Source organism: Paralichthys olivaceus, chromosome 8 (assembly GCF_024713975.1).
Source record: "Paralichthys olivaceus isolate ysfri-2021 chromosome 8, ASM2471397v2, whole genome shotgun sequence".
In the NCBI taxonomy this organism is placed as follows: domain Eukaryota; kingdom Metazoa; phylum Chordata; class Actinopteri; order Pleuronectiformes; family Paralichthyidae; genus Paralichthys; species Paralichthys olivaceus.
In genome coordinates, this window is record NC_091100.1 from 24,262,155 (window position 1) to 24,274,990 (window position 12,836).

At 39.9% G+C, this 12,836-nt stretch overlaps 1 protein-coding gene across 4 annotated transcripts in view; it reads left to right on the top strand.

Annotated features, from left to right (window-relative positions):
- LOC109627310 (collagen alpha-1(XVII) chain-like) overlaps positions 1–12,836 on the top strand; it is a 23,318-nt gene continuing 10,482 nt past the window's right edge. For 2 of the 4 annotated variants that reach the window (XM_069529349.1, XM_069529350.1), the window contains exons 1-25: positions 1–181; positions 3,404–3,477; positions 5,065–5,490; positions 5,589–5,636; positions 5,715–5,768; positions 5,849–5,896; positions 6,025–6,165; positions 6,429–6,530; positions 7,674–7,751; positions 7,827–7,907; positions 9,045–9,095; positions 9,263–9,424; positions 9,550–9,630; positions 9,719–9,763; positions 10,266–10,388; positions 10,492–10,797; positions 10,900–10,938; positions 11,032–11,058; positions 11,155–11,181; positions 11,288–11,350; positions 11,438–11,542; positions 11,633–11,677; positions 11,806–11,841; positions 11,924–11,977; positions 12,242–12,313. In XM_069529349.1, coding sequence (XP_069385450.1) covers positions 3,414–3,477; positions 5,065–5,490; positions 5,589–5,636; positions 5,715–5,768; positions 5,849–5,896; positions 6,025–6,165; positions 6,429–6,530; positions 7,674–7,751; positions 7,827–7,907; positions 9,045–9,095; positions 9,263–9,424; positions 9,550–9,630; positions 9,719–9,763; positions 10,266–10,388; positions 10,492–10,797; positions 10,900–10,938; positions 11,032–11,058; positions 11,155–11,181; positions 11,288–11,350; positions 11,438–11,542; positions 11,633–11,677; positions 11,806–11,841; positions 11,924–11,977; positions 12,242–12,313 — 2,278 coding nt within the window. In that variant the 5' untranslated portion in view covers positions 1–181; positions 3,404–3,413. The remainder of the gene's footprint in view (positions 182–3,403; positions 3,478–5,064; positions 5,491–5,588; positions 5,637–5,714; positions 5,769–5,848; positions 5,897–6,024; positions 6,166–6,428; positions 6,531–7,673; positions 7,752–7,826; positions 7,908–9,044; positions 9,096–9,262; positions 9,425–9,549; positions 9,631–9,718; positions 9,764–10,265; positions 10,389–10,491; positions 10,798–10,899; positions 10,939–11,031; positions 11,059–11,154; positions 11,182–11,287; positions 11,351–11,437; positions 11,543–11,632; positions 11,678–11,805; positions 11,842–11,923; positions 11,978–12,241; positions 12,314–12,836) is intronic. The other 2 variants (XM_069529351.1, XM_069529352.1) reach the window with 2 other exon arrangements.

A 12,836-nucleotide genomic window follows, 5' to 3' on the forward strand; every position in this document is an offset into this window, starting at 1 on the left:
ACAGACAAAGCTAATGCATAAACTCTGCAGGCACATGTAAGTCCCTCGCACGGGACACAGTGTATCCCTTCAGCACCTGGACTTTATGCACGGTGATATAGTGAACAGGATAGTGAGATTGTTTCTTCTGATGGGGGCATAAAGGGGGGACGGGATTATTTTTGCACAAATGTGGTAAGAGGTAAGTAAAACTGAAATTAATTTAAGTCATATTTGTAAATCAGGTTTCAGGTTGTAACTGTTCTTAAAAACACCTGACTCCTGCTTTAAAATGCTAATAAATCACAGTATAATTCTTACAGATAACAGACAGAACTATGATAATAGTAGAGGACTGCAATCACATTTTATTGCTCTGCTGAGAGACATACAGATTGTATATTATTAGCTGCTCACAGGCTCACAGTGGAAAACTGGAAGAAGAGCAGAAGTGCTTACAACTTGGTAGAATTGATAGGTCAGGATAAACCTCACTGATCATACAAAGGGAACATATGAGGATAATCAAGCAATACAAGTTGTGAGGGACTAAAAAAGATGCTATACATCCCAATTATCTTCAACGTACATTTATATTTGCATTCTAGTGCTGTAATATCAAGTATAATGAGAGATGGGGAAGTTTCAACAAATAGTTTGAACACAAACACAACAGCGCTCAAGCAAAAATTGTGTTTGAGGCATCAGACCTAGGTGCTGGGAGCTCGCAGACTTAGCAGCATGAGATATAGATACTGTACATGAAAGTGTTGAACATAAAAAAGAACATTAATTATCACTGTCTGTCTAGATTTAATCGTTGCACAAACAAAGCAAGTTGAGAAAGTGAATGTCTCCTGTGAAATCAAAGTATAAAAATGTGGGCTGTATCTCTGTTCATCTGCTGTTTTACTGCTCATTATGTGGCTTCAGGCTGTTCTGGTGGTTTGGTGGAGTTAATGTTTGTGGGTAAAATTACTGTCAGCTACAATATTTCCAAAAAGACAACCAGACACCTCCAACTGTTGACGGAAAGACTTTTTATAACTATGTATCTCTGGTTTGCTGGTGCCGGATGGTGATTTAAAAAACAAGAACATATTGAAGTGTAGATAATTAGATGATAATAGTTGATGGCCCGAGGAGGCAAATATAACCATGTCTCTCACGCTGAGCATTAAGAAAAGGATTTGAGAATTTTGTGTCAATAAATAATATAATTAAAATTAGGATCAGACACATATAATGTTTTAATGTAGTTTTATGAATTATATTTATACAATAGAAAACTAATGTTTTCCTAAATTCCATGTTGGCAGATCAGGTATCACTACAGAATGTCTTAGGATGCATGAGAGCAGCATGAGACCGATTCCCTGGTAATAGCAAAATTATATCGGAACATTTCTGAATAATCAAAACCTAAGACGCTTGTGGTTTATAGTGAAATCAATCATGATGGCATGACATTAATTTGATTATATGTTTTTCATGTCTCATATCCTTATTTAGGTTGACTCTATTTGGAAACTAGGCTGTAATCCCCATGATATATGGATTCATTTCATATAAAATAACACAGCAATGAAAATGAGTGTGCTCGATGAACATATTAGACTGAAAAAAGTTCTCTGCATAGTTTGGTATTTCTTTTTATTATTACTTATTTTTTGTTTGTCTGACTTTGAACTCCCCAAAAATGTTCAAATATCCATGTATATGTATTTAATTGTTTAATTATATATATATTTGAATAACTCTTGTAGGCTGAGGCTGCAATGGTTGAAGGAATCTAATCCGATAAGGCAACACATAAGTTGCGTTTAATAGTTTTACATTGATTGATGGTTAGATTAAGCTCTAATGCATCATACTCACACAAACGTACCATTCACCACTCACATATTATTCAAACCTCCACAGACAGAACATTTGCACCCTCATGAACCAGAACTGCATGATGATGTTGGTAAAACGAGATTGTGAACTCCCCAGAGCCCCTACAGAGGCAGACGTACCATCACAACCTTCATCGTCATTGCTTTCACAACACACCCAGGGTTAAGGATGTACAACATGAATAAAGAAAACATTGACACATTGACACGCACCAAAAGTCCAGCTGTTGCACAACCATACATCCGATAAAGTGCATCTATAAGCTGCTTGCACGGGCAACATTGTCATATGGGAGTATCACTGGATAATGCTCAATGCTGAGCTGCAGTTTAACAGTAACAAAAGATGAAAAGAGTCAAAAAGTCAGTGAGTTGAAAAGATTTTTCATCATAAAAGATCCCACTGTTACTGTAAGAATACAGCAGCAAACCCCCAGAGTGGATCAGCCTGACAAACCGTTGCTCTTTATTTCTAATGATGTTTTCTTCTAAGGATCGTGTGTGTGTGTGTCTGTGTCTGTGTGTGTGTATTCATCACATTACTATACTGAGGTATACATGTTTCAGCTCGGATGTTTTACAATCACAAATGTTTTGTTGAGATTTTATTTTGAGTTCAATTTGTTTATTTCCACAGACATGTTGCTTTAGAACAGAAAGTCTGTCACTCTCAGCGAAAGCATCCAAGTATGCCTGAATCCTCCTGCTCATTGTGGTTTCTCTATCTTCAGCAAAAAAACAATGAGCCTATATGATTTTCTTGATGTGCAGTATTTGGAAACTTGAGACTCTGGTTCCCACCAGTGGTAACATGGTAAATGACTCAGTAGCAGAAAGCAGTACTGACCCACATCATACACACACAAATGATTACACAATCATTTTAAATTAAATCCATTTATAACCCCACAAGCACAGTTTTACAGTGACTAGAAAACTAAATGAGGAACAAAAAGCGAATATATATTTAATGTAGCAGTTTTATGTTTATTCAATTTATAATTCAACATTATAACTTTTTATTTTTACTCTTATTAGATTACTGTAAATTGACTATGTGAGCATTTGCCTGTGCTCTGACTGAGTCTGTACGTACCACTGTCCAGTGTAGGATCTGTTTCAGTCTGTGCGGCAGCAGCACAAAGATTTCATGTCATTTCCTATGACTGAACCCTCAGATCTCTTTCAGCCCAGATTCCTTTGTAATTTGCGTCTATATTGTGGGTCTTTAAAAAAAAAGCAATGCCACATTTATCAAGTGAACAATGAGCTCATGTCACATCTATACAGCGTCCCAGTGGCACGTCGGACTCCAAAGAGCCTTTTCCTCAGGCGACGTGAGTACAAAGGAAAGAAATATGACTACAGAAAAACAGAAGTTGCTCAAAAGAAATGTGTGCAGATCCTGCCTAGAGGTGCATTGACATTCCACTTCAGTGTGATGAGCATCGAGCTTTCATGTTGTACAAAGTATTACAGCTTTTACAAACTCTATGTATATGCTGTTTTTTTTGTTTTTGCCACAGATAACACTAGATGGACAAGTTAACTACAGTCAGGACTGTCAGCTATGGTGGAGGGGCAGGAGCAGGGAGCAAAGGTAAGATGTGAAAAGTGTTTTCACACAGAAACTGGTAGTGCAGTGGTGCATTCACCTTTTAACTTTGGTGCATTTTATCGTCCACAAATGTAACAAACCACTCATATTGTGGAAACGTGAAAAACCAGCACTTACTGGCATCAACTCGACGACAGAGTCGGATCATGTATCAACCACCTGACACACACCTTATTGACCCGGGGGACGTCAGAGCTGGTGTGACTCTAATAAAACACTTTCACAAATGTCTTGCTTTCTCCAGAGGTTTCCTTCCACACACAAACAACAGCAGGAGATTCTCTCTTCAGACGCACGTAACCACAAAGTTTGAATTCCGCTGCAGAGATCAAGTGTTTTTGTTTACAACAAATTGACACGCCCTCAGCTCTTGTCACCTCAAACTCTCTTGATATCTTCGACGTTGTCTTCTACGCGTTTGTCACTATTTTTCCGCTCTTGAGATATTTCTATTCTTTTAGTTTTTTTCATTTTTGGCGTCTGTCGTGTGTGTGCACACCTGGGGCTCTTACACTGGGTCCTCCTGAGTTTCTGCAGACGTTATACGAGGGGAGGAGGTGGAGAAAGTTCACAGAAAGTCTGGAGGCTCTCACTCTGACATTTGTGTTCAGTGGATATCTGAAAATACGAGGTAGGCGGGTCTTGCACATGCTGTACTAGCCTCGCCCTGACAGGGAATCGAACCTCATAACCTCATCCTTTTGTAGCAAGGTACCAGAACAATGAGTGTATGGGACGATACTCAGAGCTGTGTAAATAGTTTTTGTCAGGGCCATGTCTCTGGAAAGAAGAAGTGAAAACTTTACACAGTGAAACAAACCTTTGAAAGTGGCACGATAGAAGATTTGACAACATCAGTGTACATGAGATGATGAATTTATATTTTATGAATTTGTTTTTAGAATAGAATAGAATTTTTTTTATAGATTTAAAAATTAAAGCTACAACTAATGTCTATGACTGATCTGTAATGTAGAGATAGGTTATGTGAGAATTATCAACCAACTCTGATCAGACATGTTGCTAGAACCGACTTGCAGCCATTTTTAGTAGAAGGCTGTGTTTGTCTGCTACTGGATGTGTAAACAAACTGTTTATGACTCCCATTAACCAGACCGTCTATACATCAATGCTGTTTTTAGTATTTGCTCTGCTGCTTCCAGGTGGTCAAAAAGTGATGGCAGGTTTAAACCCCTCAGGAGGCAGGCAGTCATTTTTTAGACCAGAGGGATCATGAGGGTCATTCAGCTGCAGCACCAGCTATGTTAGATGTTCCTGCCATAAATCAGTCTCATCTAAGAGAGCAGGGATTTCATGGTGCAGAGGAACACGGCATGTTCAGGCACAGAACCAGGCGAGTGCAGTCTTATCTCAGGAATGTTATTTCATGATCAAATATTTTCAAAGGTCAAACATCAACACTGACAGTTCTGTCTGGTGATTTAAAGCAATTAGATATTAGCCATCAAAGTATTTGATGAAGGCTGTGATAGGATCTTGCTTTCAGAGATGTAAAAAAACCCATAGGATTTCTATTTTTTAAACATGATTTTTCTTTTTCCTCCCAAGGTGATCTTTCCATGAGTTCAGGTGGGTCAGGTGGAAGAGCTGCGTCAGGAGGCTCCAGTGGCACAAGCAGCTCAGTTGTGGTAACATCCAGCCGCTCCGGTGGATCAGGAGCAAGCAATGGCACCGGAGGCATCAGCATCACGACTGCGGGAGCATCCTCGGCTGATGGTTCTGCAGCCTCTGGGGGCTCCGGGGCAGCGTATAGAGCTGCTGGAGGGGGGTTCTCCGGCATCTCCTCTGGTTTTACCAGTGATGGCAGAGATGGAAAAAGGGAGGGGGGTCAAGGCTCTGTTTCTACAGTGACCAGCTACACTTCAGGTGGATCCGGAGAAGCAAAGAGAGGGTCGTCCTCTGCGATCACTTATTCTCCAAAGGAGAGGAGGAGCATGAGCAGCATGACAGCAGCTCTCTCCGATGTGTTTGATGGTTGGTTATTGGTCAACAGCTGATCACTGTGTGTAGAGGTGTCAGCAGCACCAAGAAAGTGAAGGCTAATGTGATCTTTTTGTGTCACCATGTTTCAGAAAGTTCAAGCACAAGCTCCTCTCCAGAGTACAGCAGGAAGGAGTACGGTCAGTGTTCAAATCTCAAATTGTTCCCTGGAATGGTCAAAGGAAGTACAAAGGGAATCACGAATGAATGTCTTGCAGGCACATCAAATGCAACGTCAGGCTCTGCCACCAGGGGGAGAACGCAGAGCAGAGGTAAACCATGAGGGACAGCGTATAAAAACATGTCACTTACATACATGAGATTATTCACCAACACTGCTGTCATTTCACAGAGAGTGAGATCAGAGCCAGACTTCAGAGTGCTTCTCCCTCAGCATGCTGTGAGTGTGACTTGCCACATCCATGTTTATAACTGTGATCATCAACTATAACTGGTTTGCAAATTGAATTCAAATGCAAATGTAAACACTGTGATCCTCTACCGCCCACTGTTGCCCGTGCTGTGCAGGGACGGAGCTGGATGATGTGAAGCGTCTGCTGAGAGGAAACTCCACCAGCACCAGCCCCCCTCGGTCCCCCAACAACACGCTGCCCATCCCCAAGAAGGCCAGCGTGGAGGCCCGCAGCATGTCTGAGAGCTCCACCACAGGTTCAGACAATCAGCTCCCACTTCGTCTTCACACTGCTTCTCACTCAGTGGTCAATAGGAAACATGATACTCATGAAAAAAGTCTGTCCCAGCTCATGATTGCTCCTAATAACGTTTGCAGATTTGCAGTTCTACACCACAGTTGTAACTAAAACTGAGTATGTTTCTGGACAGCTACTTTATTTATTCATTAGCTTTGCACAGCATTTCATCAGTTTTTAGTTTTTACAGGTTTATCTAACATTTTCACTCGTTCTTTTTAGACATCCCCTATGGCAGCATTTGGCCTGGAGGTGTGAGCAGTAGCTACAGTTACAGCCAAAACCCCAACAACCTGTCCACTAGCTCCACTCTTTACCAGTCAGGTCAGTAAAATACATATGACAACCAGTAAAAACCAGTACTACTAACTAGTTTTGTATGTTTCCTGAGGAATTTGGTTATATAACATATTGTAATATTGTATCTAACTCATTAAAGGTCCAGTGTGTAAGATTTAGGTGAAAATGATCTATTGGCTGAAATTGAATGTAAAATAATCCTTGTGATGTTTTCACTAGTGTGTTTCATCGAAATTGTATGGATTGTTTTTTTCTTTACCCTAGAATGTGGCCTTTATATTTAAATACTTATATATATTTACATCGAGGGGGTCCTCTCTACGGAGGCCGCCATGTTTTTTTTACAGTAAACTGGAAACTGGAAAGACTAAACACCTTTTGAGTTTTTATGACAATTGAAGCTTCCACAGGTTCTTTTTCATGTTTGGAAGGAGAGGGTGAGGTGAGGGGTGTTCACCTGCAACATGCAAATTCACCACTAGATGTCACTAAATTCTACACACTGTATCTTTAACCATTGCCTGCCAAATATATGGTGTGTATATAATATTATTATAATAATAATGATTATTATTATTATAACAACTATTATAATTATTATATTTTTATTTTAAAATAAAATAGGATTGTATTCATATGCAGACTATATAGAAGATTTTTAATGTCAATGAGGCTTTTTTGGGTTATATTCTGTATATATAACCAAAAAAGCCTCAATTCTCTGATGATGAATCCATTAATTCATCCAATCTAATCCAAATAACTTGTATTGTATTGTTTTGTTTTGTGTTGTGTTGTGTTGTATTGTGTTGTATTGTATTTTGTTTTGTTGTATTTTGTTATATTGTATTGTATTGTGTTGTGTTGTGTTGTGTTGTGTTGTGTTGTGTTGTGTTGTGTTGTGTTGTATTGGATTGTGTTGTGTTGTATTGTGTTGTATGGTTTTGTGTTTTGTTGTGTTGTGTTGGATTGTGTTGTATTGTATTGTATTGTATTTTGTTTTGTTGTATTGTGTTGTATTGTATTGTATTGTACTGTATTGTTTTGTGTTGTGTTGTATTGTGTTGTATTGTGTTGTATTGTATTGTTGTATTGTGTTGTGTTGTGTTGTGTTGTGTTGTGTTGTTTTGTGATGTGTTGTGTTGTGTTGTGTTGTGCTGTGTCCAGGTCCAGGTCTAGGACTTCAGAACAACATGACTCTCAGCTCTCCCTATGTGAGCAGTGGCCTCTCTGCCGGCAGCACAGGTGAGCCTCATCCATCACTGTCTGCAGGTTCACGTCCTCAGCTCTCACTGACAGCACAGTTTCTCTCTGCCTCAGCTCCAGTGTACGGTGTTCAGAATAATCTGACCAGCACCAGCCCCACTCTTCTCTCTCCAGCAGGAGCCAACTCCCCAATAGGTAAAGCACAACAACCCCAAAAAAATGTTTAAATGAGGTTTTGAGCGTCACTAGTAGGGTTGCAAAGGAGCGGAAAATTTCCAGTACATTTCCAGAAACTTTCCATGGTAAGTTAAGGTGAGGAATTCTGAAAATATTCCAAATTGGAACCTTTCCATGAGAATTATGTGAATTTATGGGAATTATTGGGAATTATTGGGAATTTATGGGAATTAACTGTAAATTGGGGGTAATTTAAACAAACTGGATCATATCCAAATATAAATGGAAATATTTTTGTTTTGTCATAAGCAGACATCCATGCAACTCCTCATCCAGCAAATGAGTGGGTCAGGCACATGCCTGGTTGGGGGGGTGTATGCGGAGAACATTCAAAAATCTCTTCCAGTTGCATAGACTGCACGAGCAAAACACTCATCTGCATTTCTCTGGCTACGTTCATTAGTCGAATCAAAGAATCCTCTGATACCAGAGGGACCAGGAGCTGATGAGAGGGTATCTGACTCTGATACAGCAGATTCATTTTCCCCTGGAGTGGAACTCTTGTCTGCTGAATGTTTTGAGTATGAACTCTTGTATGGTTACAGAAAACCATCTTGTAGGAGTCTGAAACAGCATCACATTTGAGGTAGCTACCGCCACCATAATAAGCTAGCCTCTTAAATAGTCAATGAAATGAAAAATAGCCTACATTTAGCACCTATTTTTATTTAATATTTCCAAGTTAAACATCAATACTATTATAGATCAAATATATTTACCCCATAATATTATCAAAACTTACTTGACTTCAGATAGTCCTCGGGCTCATATGTGTGGCTTCAATAGTCTTGAAATCAGATGATGCATGTGATGGAGGAATGCACAGTGCATGTAGTGGGTGTGGCCTCAATAGCCCTGCAGTAAGCAGTGTGCTGTGTGCATGTGATTGAGGAGTGTACCTGAAGTAAATCTGGTTGTTTTAGCCAAGATTATGCTACAGTATAATTTCCCCAACTATATTTAAGTTCCCTGTTGAGCGCCAACCTCCAATTTTGTAAATTTCAGATTTATTCCTGTTAATTCCCATAGAAAGTTACCAACTAGTCCCTAGTCACTAGTAAATTAAACAGATATAACTATGTGTTTTTGTCACAGTCTATGGTGTGCAGAAAAATTTGTCTGGCTCTGGAATAAGCACAAGCACAGGTGAGCAACAATTTCAAAATAAAATGCCAGATTAGACAGATGAAGGATAAAATACATACACGTACCCTGTCATAGTAATATTAGTAAACTGCTTTGCATCAAGGCAAATTGAATTTTTTCATTCAGTCACTCAGAGATTTGAATGTGGTGTGGTTTGTTTCTCACAGTGAGACCCAGCAGTCCCTCTGCTGACGACACCTCAGGAAAAGACTTTAAGTTTGTGCTGATAGAGAAGGAGAACGCTCCCATCAGGAAGGAGTCAGAGAGGCTGGTCGTGACCAAAGACACAGGGAAGCAGTTCATGTCTGCTGCACCTGCTAGTACTTCTGGTAAAATTACCACTGCTACAATACTGCTACTGCTTATACTAACACTGATATACATCCTGGTTGCTAAGATTGCTGCAGCCACTATAATAATATTAAGGTTGTGATAATTAATAACTGTCTTATAGTGACCTACTCTGAAGACTCACTGAAGAGAGAGAAACAGAAGTTTTCAGCCAACACAGTGGCAGAAGGAACAGATGCTAAATGTGAGATTTAACAAACTCTATTGATTTTAATTGAAATCATACACAATACACTCCTTAATTGTAATAACTGCTGTTTTAATCCTCAAAGCTTCAGCCCTGAAGGTTGCCACAAAAGACAAAGCCACATATGCAGGTACTGAACACTTCACACACATTTATAATTCATTCCCTTCCAGGAACTACATTTTTAAAATTTTGTCAGATCACATGAGAAGAACTTTTAGTTTGAGAGATGTTAACTAAAGTTGTTAATTCCAGGTCTGAAAAGAGTTTAAGCTACAACCAGGAAACTGTAGTTCAGCACAAAGAGACAGCCAGTGTCCTCCATGTGGAGCTTCCAAGCAAAACACTGGAGGCCAAGAATTAGTTCAGCAAATTTTAAAAAGGAAGAATTTCAGTATCAACTGTGCAACCACCTGTAACAAAATTTTGTTTCGATATTTTATCTTTCATAACTACAAAAATGTCTAATTTGCATCCAATATACTAAGAATTTACTATCAACACTGAATTTAAGCCTGATACTATAAAGTACATGTGATGCTTTTTCCAGAGATGTTTTATGAATCTGCTGTCTTTATGCATCCAGTCCAGTTTTCTTATTTGTCTCTTGCATTTGTACTTTTTTTTCTCAGAGATCCGAAAAGATGAATCAGGTTTTGGCTTGTGCTCCTGGTGCAGCTGGTGGAAGTGGCTGCTGGGCCTCCTGCTCAGCCTGCTCCTCCTCCTCGGACTCCTCTTTGGACTCATCGCTTTAGGTAGGACAGGAAAACTCCCCAATTGTTCTCTAGTGTTTTTGCCTTCATGAGGATCAGCAGAGGGGATCTCCAAACGTTCACCAACTTCTCTCGTATTTCAAAGGTGAAGAAGTAAAACGCCTTAGGAACCGCGTTGAAGCCTTGGAAGCCATCAGTGGCACCCCCTCAGCCAGATCCAGTCGCTTGTCGGCCTCCTCTGGCATCAACATCATCGACCCACTGGATTCAGCATATGTGGACAGGAGTTCCGCTGGGTCCACCCTGACCCGCTCTGACAACAACATCAACCTGGGGGCTGCTGGGCCGGGGGGAGGAGGCGCAGCGGGCGCACCGAGACAGGACAGCACTGCACTGCAGAGAACTGTTCAGCAGCTGATCAGGGCTGAGCTCCGCTCGGATGCTGTACGAGGTAAGACTGAATAGAAATGAAAGAAGTTAGATCAAAGCCAACCAGTGAAACAACCTTCTGGACACTTTCATGTAATTCATCACTTTTTTCTTCTACCTTTAGAAACACTAAAAGGAGAGAGAGGAGAGCCAGGATCTAAAGGTACATTTACACAAATTATAGAATCATTTAGAAACTGGTATGTTGTAGATAGTTGACAGGCTTCAAACTGTAAGTCTGGCTGTTTCTTTACAGGTGACCCAGGGGTACTAGGACAAAAAGGTCAGGTTTTTTTCATGAACATAAAACTTAAGAAGTGAGTGATACAAGAGTCAGTCTGTAAACGGGAACAATGTACTAAAAATCAATGTTTTGCAGGGGATAGTGGTTTCCCTGGTCTGCCAGGTAAGACTGAAAAATCTGCACGTGTTGTGGGATTTCTTTCCCAGAGATGACAAACTCATAACTAACTGCTGCCTCCTCCCATGTATCTTTCTTATTATTTCTCCAGGTCCCCAAGGGCAGATGGGTCACCCAGGATTGGATGGGGCCAGGGGACCAAAGGGAAGTGCAGGTAATGTCCAGCTTCAGTTGTTTTCCATAACTTGTTTAGGTTGAATGGAGACAATTTGAATGAGCTATTTTTCTCCTTTGTATCCAGGTGAACCAGGTCCTGATGGACCGCCAGGACAAAGGGGCCGTGAGGGACTGATGGGCCCCCGTGGAGAGACTGGCCAACCTGGTTTTGGAGCGAAAGGAGATCAAGGTAGAAAATGTTTTGTGTCACATAAGTTAAATCAATGGAACTTTACTGGTTATTCAGCATTTGAGAATGAAATTTGGTTCTGCTCTCAAGGTGGGCCAGGACACCCTGGTCCTGCTGGACCTGTTGGGCCAAAAGGTAAGGTCAAAGGTCATGATGGAATTATAGATCAGAGCAGATCATACTAGTGTTTTTTAACATCTTTGATCAAACAGACCAAAAAAATCTCCCTGTAGTATGTTAACAGATTCTATTATTTGATTTAGGTGACAAGGGAGAGCACGGAGCCTCAGGAAATCCTGGTAAAGACTTGTAAAACATGAATAAATTTTTTTTTCACTAATTACTGATTGACAGACTGATTGTTTATTTGTTTACCTGCAGGTGCTCCTGGACCAAAGGGTTACCAGGGTGAAGCAGGAGCGCTAGGACCAAAGGGTACAGTACCTTTCAGGCTTAATCTCGTTTTAATCCAAAAGATCCTCATATGAGCTAAAATACACAGTTTTTCAAAGTTGTCAAAAATACATAAAAATTGTTGTGAGATAATGTATACGAAACTGACCAAACTTCAGTGAAATGATTAGGCTGTTTTGGTTTTGCAGAGCACTGTCGGCTTAGTTAAGTACTGTAGTAACGGAAGATGAAGAATGTTGACCTTTGTCAATGACTCATTGAAACTATGGACCGTCCTTATTGCAGGTGACAGAGGAAGTCCAGGGGTGCCAGGACCCAAAGGCGAGCAGGGAGAGTGGGGACCACGTGGATCAGCAGGTATGTGTCAGTCTTGCACAACATGAATAAAATGTATTTCTCTGCCAATAAACTCTAGTTTCAATCAAGTACACAATACTAACAAAACAAACAAGTGTAAATATTCTTCACAATATGATCAAAAATTTTGGCTAATGTGATTTATGTTAGCAAACTCTACACAGATATATTCATATGTAAGTGATCACTGAGTCAGTTTTCTGACTCTGTGAGTCTTGTGCGATTGGGACAATTTGAATTCGAAGATTTGAGCTGACTTGAAAATATCACATACATACTTTTGGAGAAGGATGTTTGATTATGAATCTTTGACTTGTTTGTTATTTGTGTAAATCAGGCTAATGTGTGCATCCTCAATAAGGTATAACTTGTGTAAAGTTATATCAATAATTGTGTTTGTGTAGGTTTATTTATTCAAATGTGTAATAATTCTACAAATTTTCATTCAGATTTTTTTGAAGATGCAACTAACAAAACCTCAACAATGTTTTCATTAAAAGAAAAGGTTCTAATTTTGGATGAT